The 18,138-nt window shown below is 35.6% G+C and overlaps 1 protein-coding gene across 4 annotated transcripts in view; it reads left to right on the forward strand.

Moving 5' to 3' along the window:
- LOC138707947 (uncharacterized) overlaps window positions 1-18,138 on the forward strand; it is a 531,488-nt gene that overhangs the window by 280,811 nt on the left and 232,539 nt on the right. For all 4 annotated transcript variants that reach the window (XM_069838011.1, XM_069838012.1, XM_069838013.1 and 1 more), the window contains one exon: window positions 15,562-15,712. In XM_069838011.1, the coding sequence (XP_069694112.1) occupies window positions 15,562-15,712 (151 nt within the window). The remainder of the gene's footprint in view (window positions 1-15,561; window positions 15,713-18,138) is intronic.

The following is an 18,138-nucleotide window of genomic DNA, read 5'->3' on the forward strand; positions in this document are numbered from 1 at the left end:
TCCTCACATATTGAACAGACCAAAATTTCTTCAACAAAGGGGGATAATTTTTGTTCATCTTTAAATATTTTCGTATTATAGTAAAACAATCGGTGAAAAGGATTAAACAATAACACAATAAGATAGAAGAATTCATAACTGACAATGAATAATAGTTTCATATTTTAATATAGGGTAAACATTGGTAATTTCGTGATAATTTCATGAAAATTAATTTAAAATGCAATTGTGTAAATATAACCTAATTCCGATTTTTTCATCTAAAAGACGATAATTTGCTGTACAAATCTGGAGACATAAAAGATCCAACACGTTCTTGAACAAGTGCCAAAAACCACTTTTACAACTTAAGCTAAAAGGTTGGTTATTTCGTGATAACCTTGGTAATTTCGTGATATTACGTTGATAATTTCGTGAGAGGTAGAAGAATTGTGTAAAAATTCATTAAAGTCAAATGGAATTCTCATTTATTGTTACAAGACTTCAAACATAGTAATTCCGTCTAATATTCATAGCAAGAAAACATAGAAATACATATCAACACATAATAAGAATGAAATCAAAGTAATAATTGAAATTGTAAAGGCATCTTCTTTGCCCTGAAAGGGTGAACACTTTTATTACGGACTTTACTATAGTCTATATTAGTAGGGTAACCCCAAAAGTAATGCATAACATTTGCTTAAAAATTATATTTTTATCCTACAGCTTTGCTATTTTCACAGAATGTAGATAGATACATCCTTTAGGAACAAAATGTCACTTTTTCACACAATCCCCGTCCCTTTCAACTGCCTTACGTAACCTAGGAACGAGGGCCTGTAGACCAGCACGGTAAAAGTCTGGACCAACACGTCTGAGCCACTCTTTAGCAGCGTGCACAAGGGAGTCATCTTCTAACCTCGTTCCGCGAAGGGATCCTTCAGTTTACCAAAGAGATGGTAATCGCACGGTGCCAGTTCATGACTGTAAGGCGGTTGTTTCAGTGTTATCTATCTGAATTTTCTGATCTGGTCTGTGGTCTTGTGACTGACATATGGCTGTGCGTTTTCGTGCAATAGCAGAACATCCTGCTTCTCCCGATGTCGTCGAACACCACTCAGTCGAGCTTGAAGTTTCTTGAGAGATGCCACATACGCGTCGGAATTAATGGTGGTTCCGTGTAGCATGATGTCCATAAGCAAGAGTCCTTCTGAATCGAAAAACACAGTAGCCATAACTTTTCCTGCCGAAGGTGCACTTTTGAATTTCTATTTCTTTGGTGAATTTGTGTGATGCCACTCCATTGTCTGCCTCTATCTCCGGTCCAAAATGGTGGAGCCATGTTTCATCTCCTGGCACAATTTTTGCAAGTAAGTCATCTAGCACTTATCATTGACACTTAGCATGATAACAAATCAAACAGAAGCTACACTGAACCCATTGCGTGCCCCTTTTCTTTTTTGTTATCACATCTTATCTTCAGATTTCTAAAATTCATATTGTAATACAATTTTTAAAATAGTATAAAATGTAACGCTTAATGCTCAACAAAATTTCGCCTCAAACAGCTAAGATTTCTATCAGTAAAGCTAAGCCTATATGGCGACTACAGCTGTATCTAAAATTCCAAAAACATTTCCTAAAATATCATTAAGATATAATAAATCTTTGTACCAAATATCATATGCTTAACTTTAGTAATAAGCCTGTAATGTAATTGCAAACATCCACAAAATTTGTACGCCTGAGAAGTCGACGCTAACTTGCTCTCTCCAAACATAAAAGCTCACTGAAGCAGCTACAATAGTCACACAGAGCGTAGCTGTATGTTTCTGGAAACTGGACAACATATGCAATCCCTTGGCGGAAATTTGAATCTCGAAACACCATTGGTTAGTTCACGAAAGAGCAAAGAAAAGGTATCACAAAATAACCACTGCCAGGAAATTACCAATGTTTACCCTATCAATTACACATTTGAAATAAAAATTTTGGAGAATCGAATTCGGGTAACATAATTGTGTCATATGAGATAAGATTTGCTAGTAGCGAAGTGAGCAATTAAATTACTTTAAATTGGTCATTGTTAAGTCAACAGTTTTTTTCTTGTATGGAAGAGAGCCCCGAATGCTTGCACTGCAGCCAGAGGCAGTCAACAGGTTACTTCAGTTCTACTAAACTATGTCAAGATTCTGGTAAAGAGTTTAGAAAATGGAAATATAATGAGTTTAATAAAGAACTAATCTCATATTGAAAGCCGTGTCAGAATTCTGACACAGGCTTCTAACTTTAGTCTAGACAATATATGTTATAAGCAGATCAAAGACAACTATTGGTATGGTTTCTTTGACAACTTTAGATTGACCATTGATAGGTCAATAGGATATCTCAGTGCTACGGTAAGAGAACAAGAGATCTAAAGAGCTAATTGAATATTATAATATCGATGGCCGGAACTCCGACCATCAGTTTATATATGATGTAAAATGTTTTTAAAGTGGTTAGAGAACAAGACATCTAAAGAATTAATAGACCACTTACCTACAAATGGCTTTTAGAGAACCTGGAGGCTCATTGCCGCCCTCACGTAAGCCCGATATCGGTTCCTATCCTGAGCAAGATTAATCCATTTTCTACCATCATATTCCACCTCCCTCAAATCCACTATTATATTATTCTCTCATCTACGTCTTTGCTTTCCCAGAGGTATTTTTTCCTCTGGCCACTACAATGCAAATTTAGCCTACTCAGTTTCGGGTCAGCTAAGATGTATGTCTTGCTTTACTGAACCATCTGGTAGGTCAGAGATAAGTAATATCATATATGGTATATATGTGTACAAAAAGATACATCTTAATATAACTAATCTTATTGATCGGAATTTAGTCTCATGACATTGTTAAAATTGTTACATGAGGAAACAATATTGTTACATATACGTACCGCAAGAGCTTATACTAGCTATAGCAAAGTGGTCCATGTTGTAATGTTATAAAATAGATAGACACATAAGGTGACCAAAAACGATCATCCCCTTTAAATACCATGCAGCCTCATACAGTGCTTATTCAATGAACCAGGCTTGGGCCACTCAGACAAACCAAACAGATCTCACCGGCAGCAATTCCATCTGATGGCATTATTAAGGTCGTTACTGGTGGAAACATAAATGACACTCGGGAGGAAATTAAACGCAGAATAAATATGGGAAATGCGCGTTATTATTCGGTTGAGAAGCTTTTATCATCTATTCTGCTGTAAAAAAATCTGAACGTTAGAATTTATAAAACAGTTATATTACCGGTTGTTCTGTATGGTTGTGAAACTTGGACTCTCACTCTGAGAGAGGAACATAGGTTAAGGGTGTTTGAGAATAAGGTGCTTAGGAAAATATTTGGAGCTAAGCGGGATGAAGTTACAGGAGAATGGAGAAAGTTACACAACGCAGAACTGCACGCATTGTATTTTTCACCTGACATAATTAGGAACATTAAATCCAGACGTTTGAGATGGGCAGGGCATGTAGCACGTATGGGCGAATCCAGAAATGCATATAGAGTGTTACTTGGGAGACCGGAGGGAAAAAGACCTTTGGGGAGGCCGAGACGTAGATGGGAGGATAATATTAAAATGGATTTGAGGGAGGTGGGATATGATGATAGAGACTGGATTAATCTTGCACAGGATAGGGACCGATGGCGGGCTTATGTGAGGGCGGCAATGAACCTTCGGGTTCCTTAAAAGCCATTTGTAAGTAAGTACTGGTGGAATCAACGTTGTTATAAGAGGCTCACACGTACCAATAGTACAATTTTCATCCATGGAGATTTACAGAGATGAAAACCTTATTAAAGATAATAGGTTACTACAATACAAAACCAAGCTCCTCACATATTAGGAGCTTCAATGTAACGTATTATGAAGTAAGACTTGCGTACGTACAAATCAATGTTAGGGTAAAACGGGCTAGAAATTTACAACCACGTTTTCAAGTCAAAGAACATGGTGTCATGAAAACAAGCTAAGTAATCTTGAGTCCGATGACTTCAATATACCATCAGATGAAGAAAGACTAATAACTTATAAAGACTTTAAAAGGGTCTATTGTATTGAAACCCTTTGAAAAACTTGCAATCACATTAATGAGTCAGGCTTGTACCCGCTAGTATTTCATTCAAAGAAGCTTGAAGCCAAGAAGTTTAAACGATGAGTTACATCAGAAGTGATCAGTATTTGCTCAAAATTCTGCGCATTGTGCAAAGATAGTCTATTCCGACATTATGAGTTACAAAACATCGTTAAAATTCTGTTCTGTATCATGAGTGGCATTTCGGATGAAGGAGGGCAAAGCTATTGTAAACACTGTGTCAGGCATATTGTGTCAGAAAATAAGATTTCTCATTAATTTAATTTAATTTGATTTAACTGTCGGAACTAATAAGAAATAACATAAAATAACTCTTCACATATTTTCGCCGCTCATGGTCACGTGCATCAACGTCAGTTAAAAATATAGTAATCGTGGGTTGCGGAACCACGGTAAAAAGTAACCATGGTTAAAATGTAATTTCTGTGCACAATTCATAATCATAGGTCGCTTAATCACGGTTAGCTGATACTCATTCAAGGAGGATAAAGTATGTGATTGTACACTGACGTTCAAAGGTATACGACCTACGATTTTATGATCGTGTAAGCGAACTTTCTAACAACGGGATAAGTCAAAACCAAAGGTATGAAACATTGATAAACTTTGAAACAGTTGCGCTAGTTCTCAATAAGTCGCACTATTATAGGGAGCAGTTAAAAAGTGTCGGGTAAAATGATTGTGTACATCAGGGATGAGACGATATTAGCTCCCAATTATGGTAGAAGAGCTCGACATTGCTCACGAGCGCATAGCGCATCCACTACGTAGCGTCGTAACGTAGACAACAGGGATGTACATGCATATATAGCACATCGAATAAAGGCAGCAATTTTTACAATAACTTGCGTTACTAAATTTCTGGCTATGTAATAGAGCTAATTACTAAGTTATTTAATATACATGTACATATATAAACAAATCGCAAAGCGAAGGGGTTTTTTTTACGAACAAAATGAGAAATAGGAAAAGTTAATTGTATGCAAGCCATTTTATTGTTAAAAGCAATTATTTATTATGTAAATACTTCACTTCATTGGTTAGGAGAAACTAATAGGGCCTACTTGCTCGACGTGTGTGATCTCTAAGTACTTTTGAGTATTTGTTAAAAAAATAATAATGGCAATATTGATTGAAATAGAGTATATTGATTATGTGATAGTGAAAATGTAGTCCTTACTGTCCAGTAGTGATTATGTAATGAGTTTTCTTAGAGTGATTTGTGAGATGCACGTAACACGAAAAAAACAAATTGATTAAATTAAGATATTGAGAGCCATCGTAATTTTTGGGGTCAATCATTTAAAGGGATATGTATGATTTTTAAAACTTTCAGATCACACTTGTGGAGTAACGGTCAGCGCGTCTGGCTGCGAAACCAGGTGGCTCGGGTTCGAATCTCGGTCGGGGCAAGTTACCTGATTGAGGTTTTTTTCCAGGGTTTTCCCTTAACCCAATACGAGTAAATGCTTTGTAATTTTCGGTGCTGGACCCCGGACTTATTTCACCGGCGTTATTACCTTCATTTCATTCAGACGCTGAATAACCTAGATGTTGATACAGCGTCGTAAAATAACCCAATAAAATAAAATAAAAAATTAAAACTTCCACAATTTCGGCTAAAATTTGTGAAATTTAAACTATATAAACAGATCTATAATAATATCATCTGTACAAAATTTGGTGCAATTAGGTATAATAGTTTTGAAATTATATCTTTATATTTTATATTGACGTTACTAAAAAAGCTCCTTGTATCAAAGTTTTCAAAATGTATAGTTGATATTTGTTCAAAATCCTGAAAATAGTTATTGGAATAAAAGTGAATTAGCATTTTGAGCTTAGTAATAGTATAAGTTAAAGTGCAATCAAAGATAAAATATTATTTCTAAATTAAAGAAGCAGTCTAATAAAAGTAAATATCCAGAAACAAGCAACAAATAAAACATCAACAATACATTTAAAATAAAGAAATAAAAGGAATGTAAATTAATTTATCTTCGATGTCAGTTCCGAAATGAATTTATTTCTCTCTTCTCCTGAATAATGCCTATATTATTTTTATGTTGCTTCTCATAATGCCGTTTTATGTTGCTTTTTTTTTTTTTGCAAATGATATATATACTTTTTTTTTACACAACAAACACTGGACTTCATCATCATGTTCGAAGCATAAATATTGTATCTTCCACTCTTCCTTGAAAGCTTTCAGCGCTTCCGTTCCGTCATGATGCGCTGTGTTCTAAGATCTGTACATCCTTTAGCAATGTTTACAGGTAAAAGAGCTCCGCGCGCGCGCAGCGGGCATAAAATAGGTCTCGCTCGCAATTATTAGTCACCATCGCAAGACTGGTGTACATTAAGCATAAACTATTCTTCTAATAGAAAATATCAACGGTTTCCAGCCAAACTCAGTGTTGTTTTCAATCATTAGATGGGGATGAAAAATCAAATTCTATAACACGGGCATATTTATCTACGAATGACAACAGTGATTATTATTCATAGAAGTAGTAACTAAGGAATCTACACTTACACCAACAAATTATCGATCACTATCGATAACTAGTGTCAGTTATCTTTGAACGTCAGTGTACAGTGCTTCTACAAAATGGAGAAAGGAAAGCATCCAAACTTCTGCAAAGATAATAGTCAATGTCTAAATGACTGTTTACTCCATTCTACATCAAAACATATGTATCCTATATTTTCACGTTGCAGTTGTTTGCCTTTGAGCGCCGATATGTTTACGGGTTGCATTTATTAATTTTTCAGTGCTGTTAGGTTAGAATCGAGCAAAATGGGAAGTTAAAAGCAAAAATGATTATATCCCAATGTCAGTCTGTAATATTGATAGATTTCATTACTAGATTTAAATACAGAGAAACCTCTGTATTTGAACATCCCTGTGTGTTAGACACCTCATTATTTTCGACGTACATTTCTTTGAACCGGATAAATTTCTATGATTTTCCATGTCCAATATATTCTCTATGTTCTCTTGAACGATTCTCTTATTCTATTGTGTATTCCTGCTGTTTAGAGTTGTTTCGTTGAACCCTTGTGTTTTACGAGGACTACTAGCACAGTGGAATGAGAAGGGTTTTCCTTGTACAGTACTGTAACGCTGAACATCTTTCTACATTCCTGGAATTACTCACTTTGTTCTTTTCGCAACTGTATTGTGGTTAAATTTGAGTATGGAGTGTTGGACCATTATTTTTCATAACAGTAAACTTTATGATGCGAAATTATTTTAGTAGGCCTGCAGTGTAGAAATCAGTCTCTGTTGTGATGTTTACATGTAAGAGTCAGTTTGAACAGTTTGTACAGTGCCTCAATATGAGTAAGCGTGACTTGGTGAATTAAACATTGAAAGGAAAAAATGAAGTTATTGATCGTATGTGTTATGGTGTTAGTTGTAGGAAAATTGCAGAAGAATTTGGAATTTCTAAATCAGTTTCAGACATTAGCAATGATAGTACCTCAACAACATGGGAACAAAATTTCAGCGGAGAAAGAAAAAGAATTCGCAAAACTGTTAAAGACGAATTAAATGATAAAGTGTTTTTATAATGTAGTTCCTTAATAATATGTAGAGTAATTTACTTTCCCTTGCATATTAAACATATTCTACTTCCCTCTACTTTCGACACCCCGGTAGGTTGGACAATTTTTATTGAACCATACGTGTCCAAGTTAGAGAGGTTGCACTGTACGAGGAATACTTAATATGTTATATTAAAGAAAATGGAATATCCAAAAAGAAAATGTATGAAGAAGATTACTAGGAATGTGTGTACAATCCAGGGACCCAATTATAACAGGGAAGTATGTAATATCCTAAGATCTATCTGTAATCTCTCTTCATTCAGCCTGCAAATTAGGAAAGGAGTCCTGTTATCGCTTTTGAAATAGGGGTACTGAAAATATCAGTTGCATATAGAGGATTCCACGTTAAAAAAAAAGCATTGATGTTATGGGCCTTACTTAGTACACTGTTGCCGCAAGGTGCCTCCGTTTGAAGAAAGAGTGATCTCTGTCTCACTCTGTTCCCAACACGTACATTTTATCGCACAAAATAGGCATGTCGAGTCCAAATGATTGAAAAAACCTAGTGATGCCATAATGATTTCTGAAAAAAAAAATTACATTATGTTTTATATACGTTACAATTAAACTTTGGACATTTTGGCCATTAACCAACTTTTGGATACCTGAACTAGGTAATAAAAAATAAAAATAGACATTAAAATAGGGTTTAGGCACTTAAAATACAATTTTAGGCAGCTGGAAATACGATTTTAGGCACCTAAATATCTTTACCCACTCCAACTACAATGACTAAAACGATGCAAATCATTAGTGAATATTAAGTATCATGCCATACAGTGATAAAGACAGTAAAAATTATTGTGGGTAGGAACTTCATTTTATTATGTCTTAAATTATGAATAATCAACTTATTATTAGTGAATTCATTGGCCTCATTGCTCTGTATGGCTGCTGATACATACATCTCAATATTACAATTAAACTACGTAATTAATTTCTTATTAACACATTATTCATAATTGGCTTTGCAGGATGTAATGATCAATGATCATAATATAAGACTAAATTTTCTGTTATGAGACTTTACCTTTTGTTAGTTTTGCTCTTATTAAATGGTTCTATCTTACACGGAACACTGTTCTTTTGTATTCTTACTGCCCGCTCAAGTGCTCAAAAAACCTGTTACTTTCCGGGAATTTTTTCATTCCTGCAACCAAATTATTACAATTTCTTTCAGCCAGAACTTCCTCTTTCATTGCTGCACTAGAAATGTTTCGCCCGTGTCGGACTGGTTAAGGCTCGTTAACAATAAACCGGGAACGTAAACGAGAACGAGAACGGAAATAATATTAAATACATTTATTTCAACAATATTTCCGTTCTCATTATCATTTCCTTTCCCGGTTTATTGTGGACCAGCCTTTAGCCTACCTTCCTTCCAACGTGCCGAACCGGGTTCGATTCCATCTGACAATGAGCCAGAAAGAAATTTATGTGGACAATGCGGGCGAGCGGATTTTTTCTCGGAGTTCTCCCGTTGCAATACACTTCAACATCCTCATTCTGAGAGTCCCGAATCAATCCTCCAAAACAAATACCAAATAGCTGATAGTTGTACACATTTATTTTTAATAAAGGCTATTACTGCTAAAATAAAAAGCTATTTTCCTACTCCAAAACTTTATAATAACTCATAATGGGGGAAAAAAGGTATTTTACGCATCATGAATCCCATACCAAATGTTAACATTTTGTGTAAAACTTGAACTTGAAGCTATTTCAGCAGTGTTAGTTTATTCCTGCAGAAAAAAATTGACATTTAGTTTAAAATCCGAGGTCTAATTATAACATATTGCATGCAGTAGGCCTACACATATATTTCCAAACATCGCAGACAATGTTATACTTATTTTATATAATAATAATAATAATAATAATAATAATAATAATAATAATAATAATCCGTGGCGCTACAACCCACGAAGGGCCAAGACCGACCAGCCGGCTGCTGGTCTCACGGACACATGCCGAAGCAGAGGTGGACGATCATCCAACCAGAATGCAGGTATCGTGTGGTTAGCACGATGAGCCCCCCAGCCGTTATAGCTGGTTTGCGTAACCGGATTTTTGCTACCTATCGTAGCTCCCCAAGTGCATCACGATACTGGGTGGGCACCGGTCCATACACTGGCCGAAATTTCATGAGAAAATTTCTTTCCCCGTGAGGACACGAACCAGTGCGGATTCCGTAACGCGAGTTCCAGGCAGGATGCCTTAGACCACAACGCCACGGCGCGGGACTATAGGCCTACTTATTTTAACAGTGTGAAATCTTGGCCTGAACTGTACCGCCCCTACTTGTCTGTTGAAGTACACAGTGGATATGTTTGGCAAGGGAGTCCCGTTATTCGTAAATTAAATATATGGCAATTTAAGAAGTGTAACAATATTTTAGCACATGAAATAGCTCTAGTTCTCAATGAAATTGTGTACCATTAATTAAAAGAATCTAATTAATTACTAATTCTAAAGAAAACATTATTTATAAATAGTTGATGGGAACAGCCCCCATATATTCAATGCTTTTTTCTTAACGTGAAATCCTGTATAGAATCGTAATGTAAACAATAATTCATGGGAGGAATAGGAATGTTTGTGGGTTATTCCAAGTGATCCATTTGTTGCAGCAGAAATGACACGATATATTGTGATAAATGAAATCCCTTCTGAAATTTTGTGTCATCTCGTAAGAATTTTCTTTCCACTAATAAAACTTCACGCTCACCATCATTCCTATCTAAATACGATACTAATCGTCTTCGAAATAATCAGCTTTATATCTCATCGCCATTTTGTTGTACTAGGCCTGCTAATCACTACTTATCTTCTTTAACCTCTCGAATATAGCCGGTTAGAGTCTACCATGGTTAACCTCCTGTTCATGTCCTAACCGAGGTCGATGCACCATAAAAATTCTTAACCAGGACAATTTTAACCGGTTGTTACACTAACCGACGTTGATGCATGTGCTCATTACATTATTAATCATCACGTGAGCGTTTTAAATATTGACTCCATACGCTCTTTCTGCCTACTATCCATATTTCTAATGGATGTTAGTGAAACATGTATAGTTCATTGTTATTTTACAATAATTTAGGTAACTTCAATAGTCGGGGCTACATACTATATGTGAAGTAACGGTTAGCGCGTCTAGCCGCGAATCCAGGTGGCCCGGGTTCGATTGCCGGTCGGGGCAAGTTACCTGGTTTAGGTTTTTTCCGGGGTTTTCCCTGAACCCAATATAAGCAAATGCTGGGTAACTTTCGGTGTTGGACCCCGGACTCATTTCACCTGCATTATCACCTTCATCTCATTCAGACGCTAAATAACCTAAGTTGTTGATAAAGCGTCGTAAAATAACCTACTAAAAAATACATACCATATACCCGCAAGTGCATTAATAAATTATCTGATCATAAGCCGTGAATAAAATTTTGGTGTATGTGTTGTTCTTTAGAACAGGTATAGTCACTAAGTTCGAGCACGGGCACTGTATACATTATCGTTCAATTGTCCCCCCACAAATATTCTACCTGCCTGCGTGTACAGACCCAGAAACAAAATTTGGACCACTAGCCCAAATTTTGTTTCTGGGTCTTCTGAGTCTGTACATACAGTATGGAATGGAATTGTCTGGAGGAAGCACTATGACCCAGCACTGCGAACTTTCATGATCTATTGCGCTAACCCTCAAGCTACGCGCATTCCCGAACTCACACCGGCTGACTACAATAGGGATATCTTATGCGAAATTTTACCGTTAGATGGCAGGAGCGTTCCATGCGGCACAGGGCTATATTATGTCATATGCTACGGTTCATTACGTTATCCCGCTTGTTGGTTTTCTGTGCGTGTCAAAATTATATTTATATTATTTTGTATAACCTAGTATAATTTAATATAATTCAGTATTTTCTTACCTCATAATCTAATTTAATTTACAATAAATAATAGCGTAAACATATCTATTCCCCTTAAGAGATGGATGGGGAAATCTTCAGTATGCAGAATATGGATATGAGTAAATTGAATGTTCATGAACCTAAATGAGAAACTTTGTGCACGAATAAAAAAAGAAGGATCTTTGTCGAAGGTGGATATTGCCTTTTTAACCATAAGTATTGTAACTAGGTATCGTACGCAATAAACAGGATATGCAGCCACAATGTCTTTTTTATAGGGAAAGGACTATCGGGCTTCAGTTCTCTTATTTTTTCTCTAGTTGCAGAAAGATCAAATGCAATTTTTAATAGGATGATGCGATATGATCGCAATAGTATAATGATTATTCGTGCGTTTTGTAGGTTACGGACATATAGTTTAGAATACTAGATCTACTAATAATATACTATAATGATATTATTATTGTTATTATTATTGTTATTATTATTATTATTATTATTATTATTATTATTATTAAACATTGTGAATGTTTCTCGTAACATGTTTGAGCACACAAGGACTACACAAATTGGAAGTGAAATAATCCTTAAGAGTTTCAGAGCGAATAGCTCATGTTGTATGGAACATGAAAGTATAATATCATATTGATGGAAAGTCCATAGTTTTCGTCAGAAAAAAAAATGTTTTTCCCAAAATATTTAACACACTCTTATTCGGTACTATTGCGAGTAGGAGCATGATTTTTGTCTATATCGATAGAAAATCTAATATTTATTTATTCTTCTGGCGTATTTCAATAGCGTGAACGGTTTCCGTGTACATTTAATTTAAAAACCAATAAATTCAAACCACTTAACGATGCGAGCAGATTGCAACGTCGCACAGTGGTTCCAAACTCAAATCTGACTGGACAAAAGGTATAAAAGTTTGAGCTTCAAAACAATATAAATACTGCAGTTCTATAATCCTAAATAGTCGTGTATCTACGATTCGTATTCAGTTTTCCATAAAAATAATTGTGGTCTGCGCAGGAGCAGGTAGAAGTCAAGTGTTCAGCACAGACATTCTATTCTCGTTAGCATCGTCCGGCAAGTTACCTTCGGAACATCGATGTGTGAAGATATAATATATTGCCAATCCCCTTCGAGCTTCGATGAAAAAAAAACTACAGGTATTTCCCTACATTTTTAGTGCATTTTCGAACTTTAACATTGTGTTATTTAGTTATAATACTCATTAATACACAGAAGTGTTCCATGAAAATTTTTAAATTTTATTTGCTGTAGCAGGCCCGCAAAAGCAAAGGCCACAAAAGGCCATTGTCAGAGCAGGTTCAGCATTTACATTAGTCATTTAGGTATGTAATTATAAAGGTTTTATAACCAACTTCAACCACCTTCTCCTTTTATTTATATTTTAGTGATGGTGGACGGAATTTCAAGAAGAGAACTAGTTGACATTTCGTAAAATGAAAATAATATTTTAAGAAGATTAGCCTGTGCGTATGAGTATGTATTAATTAAAATGGTTTAGGAGATTCTGAGGGACATGGTCGTAAATTAGTGCAGAAAAAAGTGCTAAATTCTGAATGAAACTTAAAGAGCAATGGACTAATTCCCTCTACGTATTAAAAAATTTTCTTAAGGAAATACAAGGATTGGTTAAGTGTTAAAATGACTTCTTTTTTTAATAGACTGTATCTAGCAACGAAGAAACAAAAATCGTCCACAAAAGCCGTTTCATGAATGTACTGAGAAAAGTCAGAAGATGAAGCTGAAGCCTTTTGTGGAAACACACTAGGTTGATGAGATTGCTCTTGTCGCAGAAATGGATTTGAGATCAACATACAGGCCTGATCCAGCAGAAATTGTAAAGCAAGTGTTAAGTTTTTACTCAGAAAGGATCATGAAAATGAATGAAAGAAAAGAAAACAAGATCGCTTACGTAAAGAAATGGGACTTCTTGTCGACATTCCCAAACCAGAATTTGGTACGACTAATGACGGGATTAACGCGCAGAGGTTCTTTGAAGATCCAGGTTTGGCATCAGAAACTACTGGCGTAGATGAAGGCTTGATTCAGTGATTTGGAACCATCTTTAAAACCAGTGGTCGTCTTTTCGTAACTCGCGAATTAGCCCCTTAGGCTAATATACAAGCAGGGCGGAGGGGTAAGGCATGATTTCCATCCCCTTAGCCAACACTTGTTCATTCAACGTTAAGCAATCTGGATATCCTTCTCTCCTACATTCCCCTTCGCTTTGTATTGCGGGCTGCATTTTATATGATGTAAACTTTGCCGACCACTGCTTAAAACAATCACCAGTGGGTACAGTATTGATATTGGAGAGTTTGAAAAAATACTGTTTGGGCACTGTAGAATTATACATCCAGAAATATAAGTGATATTACATGCCGCAAAGTGTGCATAAAATACTTACCCATGGTGCGCAGTTGATAAAGGAAGCCGTGCTTCTGTTGCGATGATTTCCGAGGAACCCCAAGAAGTCCGAAATAAAGATTACAAGAATTTCAGGGAATAAGCTTATCACGCGCGCAAATTTTGTAGAGCCAATACGACGATCGATTTGATGGAATTTCCTCTGGCCCGATGGTAAGCATTCTTCGGATCTACCGCCAAAAGAGTATAAAAAGTGTATCTTCTGATGTAGACTTATTGAGACTGCTCCAGGATCACGATGGTGATGATGATGATGTTTGATAAGTAATAGAGTTACAACTCTCTCAAATATCTATAAATATTTCAAATGTAGGTTTATTTAACCAGAATTAGCGGTTTTGTTAAAATTGTAATAATATGTAGGCTATTTTATTAAAAAAAATTAAATGATATTTGACTCAATATGTACGACTGTTGTGTATTTTTAACTCTTCCACACATTAAAATCAAATAGAAAATATATAATGCATTTGTGATTTCGTTCCAATCCCAGCGAAAATCAGTTTTGTAAAATTATTATAATTCTTTAAAATTCAACCCCTGCAAAAGGGTGGTTTATTTTATCCAATCGTAATCAGACTTTACACGCAAATGCAAAATGCCATTTGTAACCTGTATACAAAATTTTATGAAAATATGCTAGAAATGAGGAGCGTTATTAATTTTGTCCTGCTAGATTTGTATTTAGAACCACTGTGCGTCGTAGCGAGAAAGGGAGACATGCGTACTGAGACAGACCTCTTATATATACTTACTATGAGAAGAAAGACGACGATGTTATCGGCGATGTTGCCAGACTGCTGAAACTTTGAAATTTCCAACTTAATTTTCTAACTAATCGTGCATTTAATCACGTGATATACAGTTCCTCCTATTCCTTTCAGTGTACCTTATCGTCCTTTTGAATCTGTAAGGTTATTTCACTTCCACCTTCTATGTATGTATGTATGTATGTATGTATGTATGTATGTATGTATGTATGTATGTATGTATGTATGTATGTATGTATGTATGTATGTATGTATGTATGTATGTATGTATGTATAAGAGTTCGCTGGAAAAACGATGAATGTCACAGTTTTGTTAAGGTTGATGTCATTATATAATTCAATGGATCACTACGAAATTTAATGTTATTCTTATGAAAAATGGTAAAAAGGAGAATTATCACCACGAATACAGTAATCCATTCCTTTATTTTCTATAGAAACAGCACTACATCTTGCAGTTATAGACTCAATTAGATCATTATCTAATCCTTAACAGAAATGTGACATTCATCGTTTTTCCCGCGAACTCTTCATATATATATATATATATATATATATATATATATATATATAAAGTTAGATTTGTTTAGGTAAAAAAAACTAATGACCTTAACATTGAAGAATTAAGAGCCAAAAATTGAATTTAAATACTATTATCACAAGTTACTGATATTAATTTCAGATCTTACGAATCGTAATGGAGAAAAGACAATCTGGGGCACCAAGACCAAGGCCACTGGATCATGGAGATCCTAGAACACCAATGGCCTGGCAACACAGAAATATCAATTATCAGCAGCAATATAACACATACAATGAGCGTTATGGATTAAGTAAGTATTATAAATTGATACCAAAAACCTAGATGGTTACTAGTTTCCGGTGTGATACACAAGTTCATAAACAATGGTATTGTAAAACCATATTATGAACGTGTACGAAAAATATACTATATAAAAAATGTAATAGGGATATTTGTTATACTTATGTGCATATTGCACAACGAGTGAGAGTCAAAAATTAACCTTAATACTTGTTTTGTTAGTTGAATATGTACAGTAACACTACAAACACTTCCTCACTTTCCAACATAGTCCCCACTACTTTCAGTGCAAGTGTTCCTGTTATACAGATGTTATATATTTGTTTAGTACTGCGATCTATTATGTGAGTCTGATTTTTTATTTATATATCATGGCTACTTTTTGACTCAGCCTCGTATGTTTCCACATTCCACGTAACGTAAATATCCAAGAATTGCACGAAAAAATTAGTTATTTATTTTTTCTTCGCGAATTTTTCACTTTCCTATTGCACACAAACGTGGTTATTCAATTTACAGGATGTATAAAAAAAAGTCAGGTCAATCCTTAAGGAGGTGATTCAGGACCTTATTTGCAACAAAAAATCCTAATACACTTTTTCAATATTCATCCCCGTTTCCGAGTTACACGAATATCACGTACCGTATCTATCCCCATTTGATTCCTAACCTAATGGATCTGTTTGCTTGAGAGAAGGTAGGCTAATTGTCAGTTGTCTAGAGCAGATGCTCAAAATATTCCCATCTCGCACAAAGACACGCTTCAGCATGCCGTCTGACCTCTCGCTGCACATTATCCATCCGTGCTGATATATCTCCATTGCAGACGTGTTAATCTTTGCAACTAGCTCCTTTCTGCTTGCTATCTCCGTTTGGTACACTTTCTCCTTCATACAGCCCCAGAGAAAGAAATTCAATAGTGTTAGGTCTGGGGACCGAGCTGGCCAGGCGGGTAGGCGGAAACTGCACACCGCTTTTCCAGTGATCCACTAATCCTACCCGGATAATGCACACTGATTCAGGAGGGTTTTACTAATCGTATCCGGAAACTGCACAATTTACAAAATATGATTCTTTTGCATTTGGCTGACTTTTTTATTGAAATTTCGCTTACTTTCTTCCTTCATTGCTTTGCAGTTTAATATAAGTCTCAGTTTGTATGTCCAAAAGTTGATTCACGAATTTATACAATGATGGATGACTGCTGTAAAAACTGACATTAAAATGCTAGTGAAATGATTTACAGCCATTTGTTGTGAGAGAAGTGAATGCAGTAATGGCTGCCCATACAGTAGGAGGGAAAACTGCATCTTCGGAGATGTACGTTTCTTGTAAATAATCTGCGAATATCTCAAGTCTAGTAACTATCGGTTTTACCCCAGCCAGTTCCATAGCTAAGAAATCCCCGACTTCCTCTGTAATCAAATACATTATTCCAAAAACCATCCTGAGCCACTGTCCTATCTCACTGTCTTCTTTGTACTCCTTCGCCAGTCCTACACACTATATTTTACGACACCATGCTTGCGCAAGATGGAAGCGGCAACCTACGAGTATAATAGTAACGCATTCCCAAGTTTTCACCACTGCAGCATGTGTAGCTAGTTCAAAGTCTATTACTACATTAGATGGAGTGAAGCTCATGTTACACGCTGCACATTGATGGAGTGTCGTTTAAAATCGTATTAAATGCAGAAAAACAATTTTTACAGGAAACGTAAAAAAAAACGTTTCACGGCTAAGATAATGCAAAAATTTAAAATATCTTAATGTCACTTTTTAGGCATTGTGAAATGACACCAAATGTAATAAACACTGACACTGATTGTTTAATCTAATGCAAGATATTGTCAATTGAAGTTTGCACTTAATATGTTTTGCACCGACACAGTGGATTTAATACGTTTTGAAGCGATTTTGTGACATAATACGATTTGCATCTATAAACCAGGCTCAATTGTGCCCTGTCATTTGTCAGAAGTGGTTCTTACAGCAGCATACTACGTAGGACGATACATCAATAGTTTTTATTGCTTTCTGCTGGAAAATAGTGATAAGGAACGGCGAGTTTCTTACCTGCAACCCTTCGAACGGAGCTGCCTAAAGAGACATAATTTGGATCGTGCGGCCACCCGGGTCGATCTCTAACTCACATTGAATATACATTTTAAATAATTATGGCATTTACAGGATGAGCACAAAGTTCCGTTACCTTCTTAAATACCTCAAATACCTCAAATATGCACACTATTGATGTAATTCTGGTCGTAGTTCAATCATACAAACAAAATAACCACTGTACACTAACTGTTTATACCTAAGCATCTAAAGAGTCAGTATGTTCCCCATTATTCTCACGACACACAATAATATGGAGTAATGGGACTTTGTGCCCTCCCTGTATACTTTATTTTTCAATCCTTATATATCAGTATA

Source organism: Periplaneta americana, chromosome 10 (genome assembly GCF_040183065.1).
Source record: "Periplaneta americana isolate PAMFEO1 chromosome 10, P.americana_PAMFEO1_priV1, whole genome shotgun sequence".
In the NCBI taxonomy this organism is placed as follows: Eukaryota; Metazoa; Arthropoda; class Insecta; order Blattodea; family Blattidae; genus Periplaneta; species Periplaneta americana.